The 21,655-nt window shown below is 36.8% G+C and overlaps 1 protein-coding gene across 1 annotated transcript; it reads left to right on the top strand.

Annotated features, from left to right (window-relative positions):
* Positions 1 to 20,191: 20,191 nt before the first annotated feature.
* LOC126936144 (olfactory receptor 1052-like) lies at positions 20,192 to 21,130 on the top strand. The gene has a single exon (XM_050758596.1). The coding sequence runs from the start codon at positions 20,192 to 20,194 to the stop codon at positions 21,128 to 21,130; it is 939 nt and encodes a 312-aa protein (XP_050614553.1).
* The last annotated feature ends 525 nt before the right edge of the window (positions 21,131 to 21,655 follow it).

Here is a 21,655-nt window from a genome sequence, read left to right as displayed (position 1 = left end):
CATGGAGAGTTCCTTTCGATCAATTGACAGAGTAAGGGAAGACTAGGGCCTGGTTCACAGATGGTTCTGCATGATATGCAGGCACCACTGTAAAGTGGACAGCTGCAGCACTATAGCTCCATTTTAGGACATCCCTGAAGTGCCATGGTGAAAGAAATCTTTGTACTGGGCAGAACTTCGAGCAGTGCACCTGGTTGTGCAGTTTGCATGGAAGAAGAAATGGCCAGATGTGCAATTATATACTGATTCATGATCTGTAATCAATGATTTGGCTGGATGGTCAAGGACTTGGAAGAAGTATGATGGGAAAATTGGTGACAAAGAAATTTGGGGAAGAGGTATGTGGATGGACCTCTCTGAGTGGTCAAAAACTGTGAAGATATTTGTATCCCATGTGAGTGCTCACAAATGGGTGACCTCAGTAGAGGAGGATTTTAATAATTAAGTGGATAGGATAACCCATTCTGTGGATGCCACTCAGCCTCTTTCCCTAACCACTCCTGTCATCACCCAATGGGCCCATGAACGAAGTGGCCATGGTAGCAGGGATGGAGGTTATGCATGGGCTCATCAACATGGACTTCCATTCACCTGGCTATGGGCCAATGCTGAGTTTTCAATTTGCCAGCAGCAGAGACCAACACTGAGTCCTCAATATGGCACCATTCTTCAGGGTGATCAGCCAGCTAACTGGTGGCAGCTTCATTATATTTGATCTCTTTCATCATGGAAAGGGCAGAGGTTTGTGCTCACTGGAATAGACACTTACTCCAGATATGGGTTTGCCTATCCTGCATGCAATGCTTCTCCCGAGACTAACATCTGTGGACTCATGAAATGCCTTTTCCATCATCATGATATTCCACACAGCATTGTCTCTGACAAGGGCACTCACTTTATGACTAAATAAATGCTGCAATGGGTTCAAGCTCATGGAATTTACTGGTCTTACCATGTTGTCCATCATCCTGAAGCAGCTGGACTGATAGAATTGTAGAATGGCCTTTTGAAGTCACAATTACAGTGCCAACTAGGTGATGTTACTTTGCAGGTCTGTGGCAAAGTTCTCCAGAAGGCCCTGTATGTTCGGAATCAGCATCCAATATATGGTACTGTTTCTCCATAGCCAGGATTCATGGGTAAAGGAATCAAGAGGCGGAAGTGGAGGTGGCACCACTCACCATCACCCCTAGTGATCTACTAGCAAAATTTTTGCGTTTTCTTTCAGTGACATTACATTCTATTGGCCTAGAGGTTTTAGTTCTAGAAGGAGGAACACTAACACCAGGAGACACAACAACAATTCCATTAAACAGGAAGTTAAAATTGCCACCTGGACACTTTGGGGTCCTCCTACCTTTAAGTCAACAGGCTAATAAGGGAGTTACAGTGTTGGCTGGGGTGATTGACCTGGACTATCAAAACAAAATCGGTTTGCTACTCCACAATGGAGGTAATATCCACATAAGAATATCCAAAAAGTACAGGCGATCCATTATTGCATTTCTTAGTATTACCATGTCCTGTGATTAAGGTCAGTGGAAAACTACAACAAACCAATACAGTCGAGACTACAAATGGCCCAGACCCTTCAGGACTGAAAGTTTGGGTCACTCCACCAGCACAAAAAAAACACCAAAAACCATGATCTGCTGAGGTTCTTGCCGAAGGCAAAGGGAATATAGAATGGATAGTAGAAGAAGGTAGTCATCAATACCAACTATGACCATATGACCAGTTGCAGATATGAGGACTGTAATTGTCATGTGTATTTCCTTTTTCTTTTGTTAAAAGCGTGTTTATGGATGTATACACTCGTATGAAGAAATATCTTCATTTTATTTCCTTTTTCCTTCATCATGTGACATAAGGTTTATTGACTTCATATCAGTATTTAAGTATTGTTCACTTTATGTAATAGCATTTGGGTTGGGAATTGGTGCATTGACACCTCTTCCCTGCCACCACCCCACCTCCACACAACACTCACAGTTTTGGAAGAGTCTTTGTTGGAGGAAAATTCAGAGGTGGAAGAGGTCTCTGACGCACTGTTCTTATAGTTCGTTCCATGTTAAAGTAATGCAAACACCATCTGGTCATATCCACCTTCATTATTGAAAGGCAGGATATATAGCTTTTAACATATAATCTGGAAGGAATAGATCCTCTTTAAGTTGGTCTGAATATGGGATCCTGTAGCCACCCTGGTCAAACTCTGGGATCTAGCCCTTTTCAGCGAACTCAAAATTCATTAGTTCTGAGAGCTCCAATTTCTTCTATAACTTGAACTAAAGACTGAAAAGCAAGCCTTGCAATCGAGACCTTTCATTGGAACAAAATCCTGACATTGCCACCAAGCAGCACCACCACACCTCAGGTGCAACCAAGGGCTGAGGTCCAAGTCTTGCAGTTGTAGCCCTACAAACTAGGAGATATGTGATCTGAGCTGCCACCTCGGCATTTGTTCTAGTTATATGGTGCTCTGCTACAAAACTTAGTGGCTTAGGCCAGACTTGGTGGCTCATGCCTGTAAGCCCAGCACGTTAGGAGGCCGAAGTGGGCGGATCACGAGGTCAGGAGATAGAGATCATCCTGGCTAACACGGTGAAACCCTGTCTCTACTAAAAATACAAAAAATTAGCCGGGCGTGGTGGCGGGCACCTGTAGTCCCAGTTACTAGGGAGGCTGAGGCAGGAGAATGGCGTGAACCCGGGAAGCGGAGCTTGCAGTGAGCTGAGATCGCGCCATTGCACTCCAGCCTGGGCGACGGAACGAGACTCCGTCTGAAAAAAAAAAAAAAAAAAACTTAGTGGCTTAAACCAGCAATTGCCATTCATCTGGCTCATGAATCTGTCATTTGGGAAGGGTTGGATAAGGATGAATTCTCTCTGCACCGCAACATCTGGGGTATCTTATGAAATCACTAGAACATCTGGGGCTGGAATAGCTTGAAGGTTGCTGAGTATCTCTTTTTTATTTAGTGTTAGTGCATCTCCTTTTGGTCTTTCCACATGTTCTCTTCCAGAGATGGCCTTAGGGTAGTCCAGCAGCAAGTGTTTCAAAGATCAGGGCAGACTCTGCTAGCCTCCCATGCCCTAACTGGAGGAATTCCAAAACATTATCCATCATTCATATTGTCTGCTGAGGAAAAAGCAAGTCACCAATGATATCCTGTATTCAAAGGGAATCCAACTTTTCTTGAGAAGTGTCCATGAAGTTACAGCCATCTTTATTCCATCACAGCAATCTATCATAATAGATAGAATTAATAGAATGTTATAATTGATTTCTCTAACCTCTATCAAGTTTTTACAGAGGTTTACAAGAGAACAGCCAGCAAAGACTTAGTGTTGGACAAATTTGCCCTTAACTTTTATTCCTGCCTTCTCTTAAAAATGACAGCTTTCATTGTTCAACCCCCACGTATGAGTGAGAACATGTGGTGTTTGGTTTTCTGTTCCTGTGTTAGTTTGCTGAGAATGATAGTTTCCAGGTTCATCCATGTCCCTGAAAAGGACATGAACTCATCCTTTTTTATGGCCGGATAGTATTCCATGGTGTATATGTGCCACATTTTCTTTATCCAGTCTATCATTGATGGGCATTTGGATTGGTTCCAAGTCTTTGCTATTGCGAACAGTGCTGCAATAAACATACCTGTGGCATGTGTCTTTATAGTAGAATGATTTATAATCCTTTGGGTATATACCCAGTAATGAGATTGCTGGGCCAAATGGTATTTCTGGTTCTAGATTCTTGAGGAATCACCACCCTGTCTTCCACAATAGCTGAACTAATTTACACTCCCACCAACAAAACACATGGACACAGGGAGGGGAACATCACACACCAGGGCCTGTCGGAGATGGGAGGCTAAGGGAGGGATAGCATTAGAAGAAATAGCTAAGATAGATGATGGGTTGATGGGTGCAGGAAACCACCGTGGCACATGTATACCTATGTAACAAACCTGTAAGTTCTGCACATGTATCCCAGAACTTAAAGTACAATAAAAGAAAATAATAATAATAATAAATGGCAGCTTTCATAGTGATTTACAGCTCACTAGATCAGTGATATATACCATTTTAACTAAAAAGGGCCTTGAGCATAATTCCCGGCATTGCTGTAGGAAAGAACTGTATCCAGCGAACCCAGGAAAGAAAGGTATGGTAACACTGAAACCTTCTACTGAACCAGGGACCAAGATTATTGCAAGAGAAAATATCCAAGGATGCTGAACGAATACTTAAGAAGATCACGTGGACTTTTCTTAAGTTCAAGGGACTGCCGATGTTGATCTATACATAACAGTATATGTTGGTCAGGATGCATGTATCACCCTGGCTGCTTAAGAGAATCATTGTAATGTAAAACAACCTTTCCAGACCAGGCCAAGCTTGACAGGTTAATCCATTTGCCTCCAGGAGCTGGATGATCTTTTGGCTCTTTGGCATAACATGACTAGCAGAGCTCAAATTATTTTTATCAGCTTAGTTACCTCTACCCAGTAAAAAATACAACTGCTGAAATTGTGCTTAGGTCTTTTGTGTTCCTCTAGTACCTGCAAAGTGTTGCGCATTAGTTTGTAAGACTAAATATGATTGTGAAAGGCTGGAAAAATATCCTGGAAAAACAGATGATTTAAGGGCCAATCCTGGAGTACAGGCTACATTCATGTGTGGTTAACAAGGGTAGAGATTTGTCCACATAGGAAGACTGGCCTTACAGGAACACTTGGTCCATTACAGAGGGGCTGTGTTAGCCAGCCAGTCAGTAGATATTCTCCCAGTGATATCATATGGATTATATAAGCCAGGCTGACATCCGTGGCTCCAGTGTGAAGACCTGCAACATCGCTCAAAAGCTTCTTTCAGTGACCAGGGAACCTGTTTTTAAGAGGGTGTATGTGCTATGAAGAATGAGGACATCTCGAAGATCAACCTCAATGTTTATAAGGCAGGAAGCACTGGCCCTTCCCATGGCTTGACTGAGATCAAGGACCTATGGTCCAAGCCACATACCTGCAAATATATGACTTTGGCCAAAGACCTGATTGGCCTCAGCCTTCATAGAGAAGGGAACACCATCTTTTTCACTGTCTGAATCAGAGACATGGATTCCAATTGGTCAGGTTCAAGTTTGTGAAATGTCAGAAATTGTAGTGTGGTCCCAAGTTCATCCCCTCAGCATCTTCTCAGGTTTTACTACCTTAGCAGTGATCTGTAGCTGGTCTCCATGCAACTTTGCAAGAAAGCAGCCTGCAGATAATAAGTTTTGGATAAGTTAAGGCTTAACTCTTTATTATTTTGGAAGAAAAATGCAGTGGCTTTGGTTTTCTATATTAACAAGTTTTATTTTATATTTTACTAGTGAATATATTTTATATTTTCACAGAATGTATGTCAACTACCATTTGACTTACTGGTCATCTGTTTTGAGAGGTGGCATCCATTTATAGAAGTACAGGCAATGTTTGATTATTCTGTTTGTGGTACACACATTGCCTTTACTTTTTGGAATTCAGATAAATTATTCATTAATATCCAGTCTCTTCAATTATTCACATATGCATAAATATACAAATTTATTCTTTAATATTTTACAATTGATACATCTATTATTTATTTCTACCTAATTCTGTGAGATATAGATTAGAATAACATAAAATGCCTTCCTTTGCTCCCTCCCTCCCTCCCTTCTTTCTTTCCTTCCTTCTTTCCTTCCTTCCTTCCTTCCTTCCTTCCTTCCTTCCCTCACCCCCTCTCTTTCTTTCTTCTTTTTCTTTCCTTGTTTATTTCTGTCTAGCACTAGATTTCATGGCAGACATAGACTAAGATATACATTTTTAATCCAGTATCATCAAAATTTCACTAATGATATGTGGGACTCTAGATGTAAAGAAATTATAAGCATTTAATTAGCAAAAGTTTATCAGTATGCTAAACTTAAAATATTACTAAGGAATTTAACTAGTATAGATAGGAAATCTGTTTTGGAATATTGAACAAATAGTTTCATGTATTTTATTTTAATGTGAGTAATTTGTTGTTTTCAAGAATGGCTTTTCTGCACAGAAAAGACTATACATTGTTAATTAACTATTTTATTTTACTTAACAGGTAGTGTTTTACTTTAACAAACATGATAATCAAATTTTTTAAAGTTATGATTCAAATTGCCAAGTATGTTATTCTAATTATGTAACAAGCAGATCATCACAATCACTTTTGCAAAGGCTCAAAGTTTCCTAACGTATACAATCTTTATTTAATTAAACTCTCAATATTTTAAATTGAATTTATAAATCCCTTTTAATTTTCTTCTTAAGCTTATGTATCTGACCAAGAAAAAATATCAACACAAGAATATAAGTACTTTTTGTGTACTAAATACATTAATCTATAAATATGGTGAATTTCACATTATCTTAATTACTTCAATGCTGTTTAAAAACACAATAAATCGCATTCTATTTTTAATTAAAAAATAATCCAGGTCTAAATCAATTTCTGAATTATATATTTGAAATTTGTTTCACAAATATGATCAGTCTGATGATCTATCTACCAAATTATCTTACAGGCATTGTTTCTCAAAAGACCGAAGTTGTGTATCTGCCGAGAGATTCCTGGCTAGCATACAAGATTTTCTTCTTGCAACTGACACTGACTGATCCCTTCCTTGAGTTACCATAACAGTGACTTCGCAGATCATAAAGGGGTTGGTTTATAGCATGTACCATTGATTTGATTTCATTTAATAATGCTCTATTTTGCCATTAATTAATTAATTAATATTCATCCATTAATTCTTGCCTAGCTCCTTTCATTAATTGACTGTTTTGCTGGGTTTAAATTTATTTTTCTCTTTTTTACATAGCAATAGCTTCCATTTGCCTCCAAAGGCATTCTTATGTTGGTCCATTGGAATCTTCACACTGTGTGTAGCTTTGCCATAAATCTGTGAATTTTGTGCATATTTGAATTGATATTTAACTTTATTATTTCACTTATTTGCATATAACACTCTGCTTTTCTGTTACAATACTAACAACAGAACTTAACAAAAGCATCCAAGCACACAAATAATTAATCAACCTTATGTAAAAATCAATAAATCATGTGAAACATATGTGAATTCCCTACTTTGTAATGTATGTCTAATACCACTGTGGGATAATGGGAGTTATAAAAAATGTATAAGACATAATTCACAGATCTATAGTGCCTACTGAGTTATTAGGGAGAAGAAAAACATACATTTTCAATATAAATAAGACAGAAATAGAGCACGGAATTCAATTAATTCTCTGTATGCGTGTGTGTAAAATCGTACTCATAAAACTAATTCAATAAGAGATTATTAAAGTTTCGGAGTATAACATGACCCATTAATCCACATCGATTTCAAATATGTGAATGTTCCCACTTTATAAGAAAGAAAACTTCAGCTGTTCCATCATTAGCACATTTGAATGTTTGTCTGAGTAGCAAATATGTGATCGGAACCATTTATTTTGTTCCTGCAATTGCATTTAATATTTGCATTTTGGTTTTATCCCTAGATCTTTGATTTAAATAAAATGTACTTTAAAAATTATCTCAGAATATAATTTTCACATTTATAAAAATAATCTTATTTTCACATTTTATCCATGTGAAATCAGAGGCATCTACTGAATAACGATTGAGAGAACGTGAAGCTTTATGATTAGTTCCAGTCTCAGAAGACAAGAAAGGATGCCAGTGATGCAACTTGTGGACAAGACTCACATCTGCACAATAAGCTGCAGCCTGTGTCCCCAGTGAAAAGAAGCTACACATAAAAAGTCTCTATTCCCAACAATAAGTCCTTTAACAATCATGAAATCCTGGTTATCTGCACTAGGTACTCTGCTTAATTTGGACTCCTCTTATTTGTGAGTATGTTTAGGAAGTGGTAGTGTAAGTTTCTTTTACACTTCTGTTATTCCCTGTTACTTCCTCATGCTAGAATAATCTGTGGACTCCTCTTAGTTGTGAGTGTGTTTAGGAAGTGATAGTGTAAGTTTCTTTCACACTTCTGTTATTCCCTGTTACCTCCTCACGTTAGAATAATCTGTTACTGACTGTATGATCTTAGCATTGCTTCTGAACAGCCAGAAAACAATTTCTTAAACTGTAGTTTATTTATTTTTCAATGGTCTTCTCATTTCATGAAAAAGGGCAATATTTACATAATACCTATAACCAATATTTTCATGTGTGTGCATGTTTATGGTGTTTAATACTTGATTTATATAGTACCCTAGAGCTACTTGTGCAATTTAACTTTATTATTTTATTTATTTGCATACAACACTCTGCTTTTCTGTTACAATTCTGACAACAGAACTTAATAGCATCCAAGCACACAAATAATCAATCTTATGTAAAAATCAATAAATCATGTGAAACATATGGGAATTCCCTACATTGTATTATGTGTCTAATACTGCTTTGGGATAATGGGAGTTATAAAAAATGTATAGCAATATAATAACATAATTATATTATATATTGTAATATATAATATATAATATTATATAATTATTATATATAATTATTATAATATTAATTATTATATTATATAATAATATATAGTATAATAATATAATGTGTAACAATATAATATAATCGAATTTCAATGCGTGTTAACTACATGACAAGGAAAAGAATGTCTTCCCCATTTTATACACAATAGTCTTTGGAAATCAGATGTAATTTTAAGATAGCAATATAACATTGTAAGAACTACTTTATATTTTCTCTGATTATTTTTCACTACTTCTTGTGTTTAACAAAACCAGGACATCTGCACAGATACTTTATTCCTGGAGCCCAGGACCTTTTTAACTATAACAAATTGTTCATTCTTTCCACCACAATTTTAGAGTGCCTGCATAAAATAGACTTCAAAAAGACCATTTTTTGATGATGCGTTTCTACACTTTTGTTATTGCTGTTTGTCAAATTTTTATTTATTTTACATATTCGACTTTTGGCCATTTTTGTCTTATAAACAGTTTTTATACATAAAGCATTCACTATATACTATTTTAAAAGTATAAGTGCATGTATATCCTTAAGAATGTATATCATGAATTTACATAAGTAATATATGTTTCATATAATGTTTAATCAGGTAAATATACATTTCTATATAATATTCTATAATAAAATTAACAGTACATGGAATATTTATATGCACTATTTATAATAAATTCATCTATAAATATTACATCATCAAAATCATATTTTATGAGTCAACCTCCTTGAAAGCATACAGTGAGCTATTTCAGGTTTGGTTAACAAAATTATAGTACAGTTTTATTTTGAAAATCTTTAAATCATTTGATAGGCTTTTGGCTGGATTCCCTTTAATATAATAAAAAATGCTTTTAATTTTGTGATTTCTCTCACCAACCTTATCTCCAATTGTTTTATAGATCAATGATGATTGCATATTTTTAAGTGTTCCTTTGGAGTCATGAATTAAAAATAAATTACCATGAAGTGATTTCACATTTTTAAGCAAAGATCCAGATTTTGTCATGATACTTATCTTATTAGATTATCTCCAAATTTGTATCCTTTCAAGTTCAAGATTTTTACAGCTTACAATGAAATACCAAATTCCAAACCAATCTGTATAATTCCCAAGTAATAGATCTCATTTTAAAAAGTTTTGCCAAATACATTCTCTCATGTCTTCCATATCTTGAAAAATAACAACTTCATTTGACACACACACACACACACACACACACACACACACATGCCCTTAGAACAATATTTTATTTCATGTTCAACTCTCCATCTTTTTGGTTACTACCCCAAAATGGTTATGGAATAGAGTCACTTTATAGTTTTTCCTACTGCCACCTCAATGTAAGGCGTAGTTATCTCTCTCTAGTGGATAACTGAAGTAGCCTCCTAAATAGCCTCCCTGCTTCTGCTCTTGCCTTGCTGAGATTTATTTTCAGAGCGTGTAAAAATATAACTCAGGCAGGGTGTGGTGGCTCACGCCTGTAATCCCAGCACTTTGGGAGGCCAAGATGGGTGGATCACCTGAGGTCAGGAGTTCGAGACCAGCCTGGCTAACATGGTGAAACCCCGTCTCTACTAAAAATACACAAAATTAGCTGGGCATGGTGGTGAGTGCCTATAATCCCAGCTACTTGGGAGGCTGAGGCAGAAGAATTGCTTGAACCTGGGAGGTGGAGGTTGCAGTGAGCCGAGATCACGCCACTGCACTCCTGCCTGGGTAACAGAGTGAGACTCTGACTCAAAAAAAAAAAAAAAAAAAAATATATATATATATATATATGTATATACATCTCAAATATGTGGATATGTGGATCCTATTACACACTTGTACCCTATGTAATGGGGTATATATGCAAAGCAACTTCCCATCTCACTGAGAAAGCATCCAAACCTCAAACAAGGCAAGGTGTGATAAATACAGCATTTCTTATTCCCCACTGGCCACTCTCCATCTTGTTCTCTGCAGTTCAGTCAATTTCCTGAAGTTTCTTGTTCAACACAATCCCACCTCAGGATTTTGAACTTGCTGTGCCATCTTCCTGGAAAAGTCTTTCTGTAGATAGCCACATATTTAGTCAAACCACTTACATCAGCTTTCTGTTCAGATTTCATCTTATATAGTTTTTTTTTTTTTTTTTTTTTTTTGAACAACCTATATGTGGTAGACTAAATGGTGGCCCCTATTCAAATCCTAATCCCATACCTGTGAATGTTATCTTATATGACAGAAAATACTTTTCAGAGATGAGTCAGTCAAGGATTTTGAGGACGGGAGATTACCAGGGATTATATGGGTAAATACTAAATGTGAGAGGGAGGCAAAGGGAGATTTTTCTATAGAAGAAGAAAGCAGTGTGATGACTGATGAAAGTGCTATGCTGTTGTCTTTGAAGATAGAAGGGGCCAAAATAGCGCTGTTCATACAGCCTGAAAAGGCAGTAAAACAGAGTCTCTCCTAAAGCCTTCAGAAGAAGTGTGGCCCCACACACAACTTGAGTTTGACCCAGTAAACTGATTTCTGGCTTCTGACCTGCAAACTGTAAGATAATACGTTATGTTTTAAGCCTCTGATTTGGGGGTAACTTGTTATAGCAGCAATAGAAAACGTGTACACTATGTAATAGAGTAACACACCATCTCTTTCTATTCACCTTTTCTTATTTTTCTTCATAGTTCTTATCATTTTATACAGTGTATCAATATATGTTTATTTTCTTAGCTGAATGTGAGCTCCTTGAAGGCATGACATTTGTCTTTTTCACTGTTTTATCTCTAGCAAATAGAATATTTCTTGCCACAGAGTAGAAATACATATTTATCGAATGCATGAATGTTTATGTGAATGAATTAAATTGTTGATACTTCATTACAAATGTTGAATTGGCCAGGTGCAGTGGCTCATGCCTGTAATCCCAGGATTTTGGGAGGCCAAGGCAGGTGGATCACGAAGTCAAGAGTTTGAGACCAGCCTGGCTGGCATGGTGAAACTCTTGTCTCTACTAAGAATACAAAAATTAGCCGTGCATGGTGGCAAACACCTGTAGTCCTAGCTACTCGGGAGACTGAGGCAGGAGAATCACTTGAACCCAGAAGGCAGAGGTTGTAGTGAGCTGAGATCACACCATTGCACTCCAGCCTGGGTGACAGAGTGAGACTCTGTCTTAAAAAATAATAATAAGGCCAGGCACAGTGGCTCATGCCTATAATCCCAGGACTTTGGTGGGCCAAGGCAGGCAGATCACCTGAGGTCAGGAGTTCGAGATCAGCCCAGCCAACATGGTGAAACTCTGTCTCTACTAAAAATGACAAAAAATAATAAATAAATAAATATTGAATTTGTAGCATATCATGTCAAAAACATGAGAAACTAAGTGGCAGTCCATGATTTTGCAAACAAGAAACATACAATAGATATAGTTTTGGTACCTCACAATGAACCTCAACTCTTTATAATGGTTGTTCAGGTTTGTTTCAATGCTGATAAAAATCAAAGATGCAAAAGCAAGGTTACACAAAGCTGCAAAAGCAAAGGTTGTAGAGTTAACACTGGTGTTTTCGATCAGCCTTAATACTAAATATCAAATAAAAGGAATGGCTTGCCTTTTTCTCTCAACTCAATTTTACTGGAGGGCACAATCATTGCTCTTTCAAGTTGGCAATCAGGGCAGAAAGTGAGGCAAAAAGAGGTCTAAGGTTGAGATTTGGAAAGAAATGGTGCTGCGTATGATGAAACTCATTTTCAGGAGCTTAAACAGGTATAAAAGAATAGGGACAGGTTAGTCACAGAACAAGGGAATATTTGTCACTGGATGCTCCTGTTTGTAACCCACATTAGCAGAAGGCTTATATATGTCACAGGATGAGTGGACATTCTACTCATTGTACTTGAGATTTGGTACCAGTCACATCTGGATTTAAATGTTAATTCTACCTTTAATAGTTGTGAAATATAAGAGCTTTCTTATCCCCCCTCTGACTTTTTATGATGTGAGAACTAAAAACAAGGAATAAAACAATCTCTAGTACCAAAAATTTGAATCACTATATATAGTCTAGCACATATATGAGCCACTTCTTAAGTGAACGTTCTTTCTTTATTTAACTACAGGGTAACCCTAAATGTCCCATGCTGTTCTGGATACTGGATGATGAAGGGATCATTTCTTTTCCATCACGGTCATGTCTTGTTCTGCAACTAAGGAACTATATATACCTGAGTAAAAATGAGAGGCTGGAATCATACAGGTGTGAAGGAATTCCTCCTGGTAGGATTAACTGAAAATCCTAATTTGCAGATCCCACTGTTTTTGCTTTTCACTCTTATTTATTTCATCACTTTGTTGGGTAATTTGGGCATAATTATCTTAATCTGGTTAAATGTCCAACTTCATACTCCAATGTACTTCTTCCTTGGCAACCTCTCCTTTTGTGATATCTGCTACTCTACTGTCTTTGCTCCTAAGATGCTAGCCAATTTCCTATCAAAACATAAATCCAGCACATTTTCTGGCTGTGTTCTACAGAGTTTCTCTTTTGCAGTATATGTAACCACAGAGGGCATTCTCCTGTCCATGATGGCTTATGATCGTTATGTGGCCATAGCTAATCCCTTGTTGTATACAGTCATTATGACCCAAACAGTTTGTATTCAGATGGTCCTTGCATCTTACTTGGGTGGGCTCATTAATTCTCTGACACACACAATAGGTTTGCTCAGATTAGACTTCTGTGGTCCTAATATTGTGAATCATTATTTCTGTGACATTCCTCCTCTTCTGAGGCTTTCTTGCTCTGATGCTCATATCAATGAAATGCTGCTCTTGGTCTTCTCTGGGCTTATTGCAATGTTCACTTTCATTGTCATTATGGTGTCTTATATCCGGATCATCATTGCCATCCAGAGAATTCGTTCAGCTGAGGGAAGGTACAAAGCCTTCTCCACTTGTGCCTCCCACCTGACCACTGTGACCTTATTCTATGGGTCTGTTTCTTTTAGTTACATCCAGCCAAGCTCTCAGTATTCCCTGGAACAGGAAAAGGTCTCAGCTGTGTTTTATACATTGGTGATCCCCATGCTAAACCCACTTATTTATAGCCTGAGAAATAAGGATGTAAAAGATGCAGTAAAAAGGTCGATATGGTGGAAGAGAAGCCCCACTTGACTCAGTCCTGCATATAGCTTTGTTAACCTAATTTTACCTGCAAATATATGGCTTATCTTTAAAATGATATCAAACAATTATAAATAAAACTATACTCCAGACACTCTTGTACAATTTGGATCAGGAATGATGAGTTTGACTTGAAGACTGAAAATCACTTTATTTCACAATTTATTGTGTTGATGACTTAATAAAATCATTATTTCAAAAGGTGAGAAATATTTTTCTTTTAACAAATTTTCACGCTAAGCTCTGAAAAAGCTCACCATGGATTTAAAGAAGGTTTTAAAGAAGGTGGCATTGATTCAAATCAAAGTAACACTCTAACAATAGGTGCTTATCAATTGTCTCAGAGGTAATTTTCAGAGAAAAATTCACATGTTCCTGTGGTATGACTTTCTTAGATTATACTATTATGTCTTATTCTAAAAGGGCTGTCATTCAATTAAAAATGAATATCTTCCATTTTGTATTTAATCTGCATTTCTTAAGAGTATCTTAGAAAAAATGACTATAGGAAATGAGTTCTTTTCCATGGTAATTTATTATTATTTACAGTTTACTATATAGTATTTATAATTTGCTATTATTATTTATGGTTTACTCATTCAACACACTTCTACAGTGCCAGTCACTTTGTATGTGTGATATAAACCTAAAAACGCCACGGGACCTCCCTCATTGCTAGCACAGCAGTCTGAGATCTAACTGCAAGGTGGCAGTGAGGCTGGGGGAGGGGCACCCACCATTGCAGAGGCTTGAGTAGGTAAACAAAGTGGCCAGGAAGCTCAACTGGGTGGAGTCCACCGCAGCTCAAGGAGGCCTGCCAGCCTCTGTAGACTCCACCTCTGGGGACAGGGCATAGCCAAACAAAAGGCAGCAGAAATCTCTGCAGATGTAAATGTCCCTATCTGACAGCTTAGAAGAGAGTAGTGGTTCTCCCAGCATGGAGTTTGAGATCTGAATGGACAGACTGCCTCCTCAAGTGGGTCTCTGACCCCCGAGTAGCCTAACTGGGAGGCACTCCCAAGTAGGGGCAGACTGATGTTTCACACGGCTGGGTACCCCTCTGAGATGAAGCTTCCAGAGGAACGATCAGACAGCAACATTTACTGTTCAGCAATATTCACTTTTACTCTAAATATCCTAACTAAACCATTAGGTCTTAGTTTGGAGATCCATTAACAATTGATGTGAGGTAATTTTTCAGAAATATGTGTACTTTTAAACCTAGCATTATCTATAACTTCGAGAGGTTAATAAACCTACAGAAGTCAGAGGACCTAATTTACAAGAGGCCTTTCTGAATGTACTTATTTGCTGTGGTTTCTTTTTGTATTTTGTTTTAAATTTTGGGTTGTTTGTTTTGTTTACTGTTTAAGTTCTTGTCAACTGAATGCCTGCAAATATAGACATTTATAAAGTCTTTTCAGATTCTTTTTTCCTTAATCTATAATATTCTAGGAGAAAATAGAATATTTATTTATTTATTCTTCATATACAGATTGGAAATAAATTATATTAAAAAAAGAATGCATCATAGGTACTTAGAATGTTCTAAGGATTCTGAAATAATGGATCATCTGCTGTACTAACTCATCGTAGAATATCACCCAGTCCTCACCCCTACAATCTGCTCCATTAGCCTCCAATTTAGGAAACTAATACATTTTAATTCAAGAAGATGAAATTTAATTTTTTTTTTGTATAAAGAATAAAGGCCCATTCCTATGTGGCCACATATGTAAGAGAAACATGTGAAACATTGTCACCAAAGTCTGTCACCATACAGTTTAAGCTGGAAAAAGCAGCATTATTGCTACATCAGCTGACACCTGCAGGACTGGAGGAATAAATCAGGAGGGGGCACTGGGTAGATTTCAAGAAAGCCTTTTAAGAAATAGTAGTTTTAATTTTATTTGATGATATTCTTGGAAAGGAAATCAAGGAGTGGAACTGATTTGATATTTTATGTTTTTGCTTTTGTCTTTTTTTTTTTTTTCTATTACTTGGACACCTAGGCCCAACTAAAGTGTTCTTAAAAGCATGAGAAATTACCAAGCAAGCATCACTAGGAATTCTATTGAATTTTTTCAGAGCTCATACTTTTGGTTTTCCCCCCACACTTGCCCCACATTTCCTTTTATTCATTGTAACCTTCAGGAAATTAAACACCTTAGGGGAGCCATTAAGTTCTTCAGAGTTTCCTAAATCCCTCAAGAAACAAAGAAGAATTTTTAATAATACATGCACTATATCCTTTTAATGACAGGATTAACTCCAGGGACTTTATTCCCATTTTGTTAGGGAACCACAAACTAGAGGAAAGCCAGGGTGACACCACTTTAAAATCAGCTCCATCTTAAAACTAGCAAGGCACATTCCTTCCCTGTCGCTGCCCATGGTCATAAGACGATTACAGTTAAGGAAGCAGTTTAATAAAGTGTGTAAGGAAAATACCTGTGACAAAAAAAAAAAAAAAAAGTCTAGATACTTCAGTATTGCATAACATCATATGCTTTTAAGGTAATTATAGTGATGCCTTGATTTACTTACACACTAAAATGCCAACGATAGTTTTCTTTAAATCAGCAGAATAATAAGTGTTGCCATGCTGTCAGCTGCAGGTAGACATAGCTTAGTCTTATTTTTACACAGATAAGATTTCGACGTAAATAAAGCTTAAAGACTAGACGTTCCTCTGCTTGCTTTCTGAGGACACCATGATCTGTATCTGCGCAGCTTTCAATGAAATATCTCTTAGAACACTCTACAATTCATCTTGAATTCCTTTGTGCATCAGATCCGGGAACCCTCTCTTGAGATCTACATCCTGACTCCTTTCTTCTGCAACAATTTGAACTAAGACAAATACATAACTAACTTTTTGTCTAAAATTATCTTCTAATACAATTACGTTTTTCGTTTTCATTTTATTTATTTATTTTTGAGAAGGGGTGTCACTCTGTCGCCCAGGCTGGAATATAGTGGTGCAATCTCAGCTTGCTACAGCCTCAACCTCCTGGGCTCAGGCAAACCTCCCACTTCAGCCTCCTGAGTAGCTGGGATCACAGGTGCATGCCACCACGCCGGGCTAATTTATTTGTGTGTTTTGGAGAAACAGGGTTTTACTATGTTGCCCAGGCTGGTTTCGAACTCGAGCTCAAGCAATCCAACTACCTCCACCTACCAAAGTTCTAGGATTATGGTATGCTTGGCCTGAAAAGTTTTTGTTTTGATTATTAGTTTTTACATTTTACTTTAAGTTCTGGGATACAAGTGCAGAACATGTATGTAGATTTGTTACATAGGTATACGGTGTGTCACGGTAGTTTTCTGCACCTATCAACCCCCATCATCCAGGTTTTAAGCCCCGCATGTATTAATTGCTTATCCTAAGGCTTTCCCTCCCCCACACCTTGACAGGCCCTGGTGTGTGATGTTCCTCTCCCTGTGTCCATGTGTTTTCATTGTTCAACTCCCACTTATGAGAAGCACAGTGTTTGGTTTTCTGTTCCTGTGTCAGTTTGCTGAGAATGATGGTTTCCAGCTTCATCCATGTCCCTGCAAAGGACATAATCTCATTCCTTTATAAGGCTGCCTAGTATTCTGTGGTATAAATGTACCACATTTTCTTTATCCAGTCTGTCATTGATGGGCATTGGAGTTGGTTCCATGTCTTCGTTATTTTAAATATTGCTGTAATAAACATATGTGTGTTTTGATCATCTTCCTCTTACTTTCATACCAAGGAGATTGTACCTTTGATTCTCATATTGCAAAGAATAAGTTTGAATATCAGTGCTGCTACCTGTAACTATTATAATATCATTTACTTAATTTATGCATCACTGTAAATTTAAGACAAATTTAACGAATTATTGTCCGTGCTTTGTCTTTGTGTTTGTCTTAGGCAGACCACAGAGAGATAAACCATGAGAAGAGGTGGTTATGAGGTTTCTAAATGAGCTGAGGTATTGAACATTTTTTCTTCTATTGGTAAGTTAAAGTCACTTATTGGAATAACACATGCATTCTACAAATTAGTTAAAAAATTTTAAAATAAAGAAGAAAGAACTATTCATATGTTTCTACTTTTAAGGTATTAAAAAGTATAAGTATTTTATACTTGAAAATGTCTATTTTTATCTGAAAAACACTTTAAATTACTGGGACAGGAGGAACTTGTAACTTGGCTATTTGTTCTCACCCTCATCCTACACTTCAATCTATTTTTCTACATTAACTTCGAAATAGTTGTGTAATTTTCTTTGGAATAATGAAAAATCTCAGTGTTTTAATTCAGTGGAACAGTCTTTCACAAAGAGGAATTTCAATCTAAGTCATAACTACATATTCCCATGGGGATTATTCACCTATCCCCGTAGATGCTCCAGATCTCACAGTTCTCTCCTGTTTGCCATTATTTCAGTAGTTTGTTCTTTTCCTGAGTTTTACGCACTCTAAAAGAATTGTGTCTCTCAAGTGAAAACATGATGAAATGACCAAACACATTATTTTTATTCTGGAGAGGTAAAGCTGCCAGTATCCCAATTAGTTTGAAATATTTATATATCCTCACCTGGTTCAGAGAGGCCCAGAGCAAACGTACCCCATCCCACCCTTATGGGAGATTCACCTCTGTCCATGGTGTCCTCACACACTCCCTTTACAGAAGGATGATGATGAAGGCATGCCAAAGATTGAACAAGAAAAAGTACAGTACAGTATATAATGACTATGTAAGGAAGTCAGCCGTTTATAAATTTCAGTTATCTAGTAGGACACTGTTGACTTAATGTTTAAAATATGGTTTAGAGTAAATAGGAATCACCTTCTTTCTCATTTGATTCCAAAAAATGATACATGGTTCTTCAGTCAAGAGTCTGGACAAAGCCTGCTAAAAGTGCAATAATCTAGGTCTAAAAGATGGTACCAATTTATATTCATTTATATTTTTATAAATAATAAGAGTTAATTTTTCAGGCAAAATGTGGTAATAATTGACAGATATGCATTGGTTATTTGAAAAAGATATTGCATATTCTAAGAATTGTGTTGTAATATGAAAAGAAAGCATTGCAAATGTATCTGTATGTTGTATAGGTTTACTTTAGTTTATGGATTTGGTTTGCTTTTTCTCAGGAAAAAGTGTGAGGACCTCTTGAGTCTCAGTAAAGTATTTCTATTGGATACCAAAGACCGATTGTAAGTTGCTGTTGCCATATTTCATATTTCAGTTTAGAGTGCTTTCTCCCCTCATACCCAGTAGGCACTCTTCTGGGAAACCAGGCCTCTGGTTACTTTCAAAGGATGACTCCAGAGCCTTCGGTTCTCAGCTTTTGTCATATCTGACTTTAAAAATGTGGAGTAGGAACTAAGCATGAAGACGTTAGTGGAATATTTCAGGCTTAAATGCCATAGTACAGTTACTCTTACATCTCGATATACTTGACATTAGCTACCATTCAACTTGAAATTAGAAGTGTAAAAATGGGCTTCTGTGGGATATACATTCTGTTTCCAAATTTAGTTCTTATGCATTTGTAAACTGGGCTTTTCTCCTCTTTTGTTTTCAATTTTTATTTCATGTTCAGTCGTACATATGCAGGTTCATTATATAAATTGTGTGCCGTGGGGGTTTGGTGAACAGATAATTTTATCACCCAGCTAATAAGCATAGTACTCAATAGGTACTTTCTTTATCCTCACCTTTCTCCCATCTTCCACCCTCAAGTAGGCACGAGTATCTGTTGTTCCCTTCTTTGGGTCCATATGTACTCATTGTTTAGCTTCCCTTTATAAGTGAGAACATGCAGTATTTGGTTTTCTGTTCCTGTGTTAGTTTGCTTAGGATACTGGCTTCCAGCTCCATCCATGTTGCTGCAAAGGACATGATCTCATTCCTTTTTATCACTGAATAGTATTCGATAGTGTAAATGTACCACATTATCTTTATCCAGTCCACCATTGATGGGCATTTAGGTTGATTCCATGTTTTTGCTACGTGAATACTGCCTCAGTGAACATACACATGCATGTGTCCTTATGATAGAATGATCTATATTCCTTTGGGTATATACCCAATAAAGGGATTGCTGGGTAAAATGTTCATTCTGTTCTAGATTTTTTTTCTTTTATTTATATAGACATAAAATAAAGTTTACTTTAGGTTTTTGTTCACATTAAGACAGCATTTTAAATGCAGCCTTAAGCTAAGACCCTAACTTTTAAAAAAATTTTTTTTCACTCATGGAATTTTTTATGGAATAAGCAAATAAACCGCGTTTGGAGAAAGTGTTGAAATATTCTGATTTTATAGGTAAGACTATCAGAGAAGTCATTAACTCAAATCACATGGCTAGGTAGTGATTCCAAATAGTCTTGATATTGCAGTGTCATCACACTGAATTAATTCCAATCTCCATATCATTAACAGGCATCAAGAAACAAAAATCCATGGCTGAAGTTAATTTTACATTGGTTACTGAGTTTATCCTTTTGGGACTGACAGATCGTGCTGAACTAAAGATGGTCCTCTTCATGTTGTTCCTGTTGATCTATATCATTTCCCTGGTGGGGAATCTAGGAATACTCTTTCTAATCTATGTAACTCCCAAACTTCACACACCCATGTATTATTTCCTTAGCTGTCTGTCATTTGTTGATGCCTGCTATTCATCAGTTTTTGCCCCCAAAATGCTGCTGAACTTCTTTGTTGAGCAGGAGACAATCTCATTCTCTGCATGCATTGTGCAATATTTTTTATTCGTGTCTCTCCTTACCACTGAGGGCTTCTTGCTAGCCACAATGGCTTATGACCGTTACGTGGCCATTGTGAACCCTTTACTTTATAAAGTAGCTATGACTAAAATGGTTTGTATTGTGCTCTTATTTGGGTCATGTGTGGGAGGTTTAATCAACTCATTGACACATACAATTGGCTTGGTGAAACTGTCTTTCTGTGGGCCAAATGTCATCAGTCACTTCTTCTGTGATCTTCCCCCACTGTTGAAACTGTCATGTTCTGACACATCTACGAATGAATTGTTGCTTTTGATCTTCTCCGGCATTATTGCCATGCTCACTTTTTTGACTGTGGTGATCTCCTACATCTTCATTGTTGCTGCTATCCTGAGGATCCGCTCAGCAGCAGGTAGACATAAAGCCTTCTCCACCTGCGCCTCTCACCTAACTGCCGTGACCTTATTCTATGGATCGATAAGCTTTAGTTACATTCAACCAAACTCCCAGTATTCCTTAGAACAAGAAAAGGTGGTGTCTGTATTTTATACCCTGGTGATTCCTATGTTAAACCCATTGATTTACAGCTTAAGAAACAAGGAAGTGAAGGAAGCTGTGAAAAGGGCTACAGAAATTAAATATTTTCCTTGTTAATTTCATATTTCCATGTCCAAAAATAGACTACAGTGGTTTATCTAATGATATCTATAAAGATTTAATAAAATTTCGATCCTACAGGAGCCTTAGAGTTTATTCAATTGGAGCCCTCTGTTTTACAGTGGAAAAAAAAAGACCTAGAAAAATGTGCCATAGAATATATGGCTGGTTACCGGGTTAACTAACCTAAAAACCAGACTAAGATCTAAGGTAGTTATCTTTAGGCAATTGATGACATTTTCATTCCCTTATATAAGTAAAAATAAATATTTATGGGACATGTAGACACTCAAACACATGCATAAATAGAGATAAAATTAATAAATAATAAAATATATGTTGCCTTGGTCTCTCTATTGAGCACGGAAATAAGTAAAATACATTCAAGGAAAAAAGTATTGGTACTTTCCTTATCCAGAAAATAGACAGATACACATACCAAAAATTAACCTGGATTATTTATTGCTTGTTATTCTTCAAAATAAATATATACACTTAAAAATACTCAGAAAGAGAACATGG

Source organism: Macaca thibetana, chromosome 14 (assembly GCF_024542745.1).
Source record: "Macaca thibetana thibetana isolate TM-01 chromosome 14, ASM2454274v1, whole genome shotgun sequence".
Classification (NCBI taxonomy): domain Eukaryota; kingdom Metazoa; phylum Chordata; class Mammalia; order Primates; family Cercopithecidae; genus Macaca; species Macaca thibetana.
The sequence above is the reverse complement of the archived record's forward strand: the minus strand, read 5'-3'. Positions and strand labels throughout refer to the sequence as shown.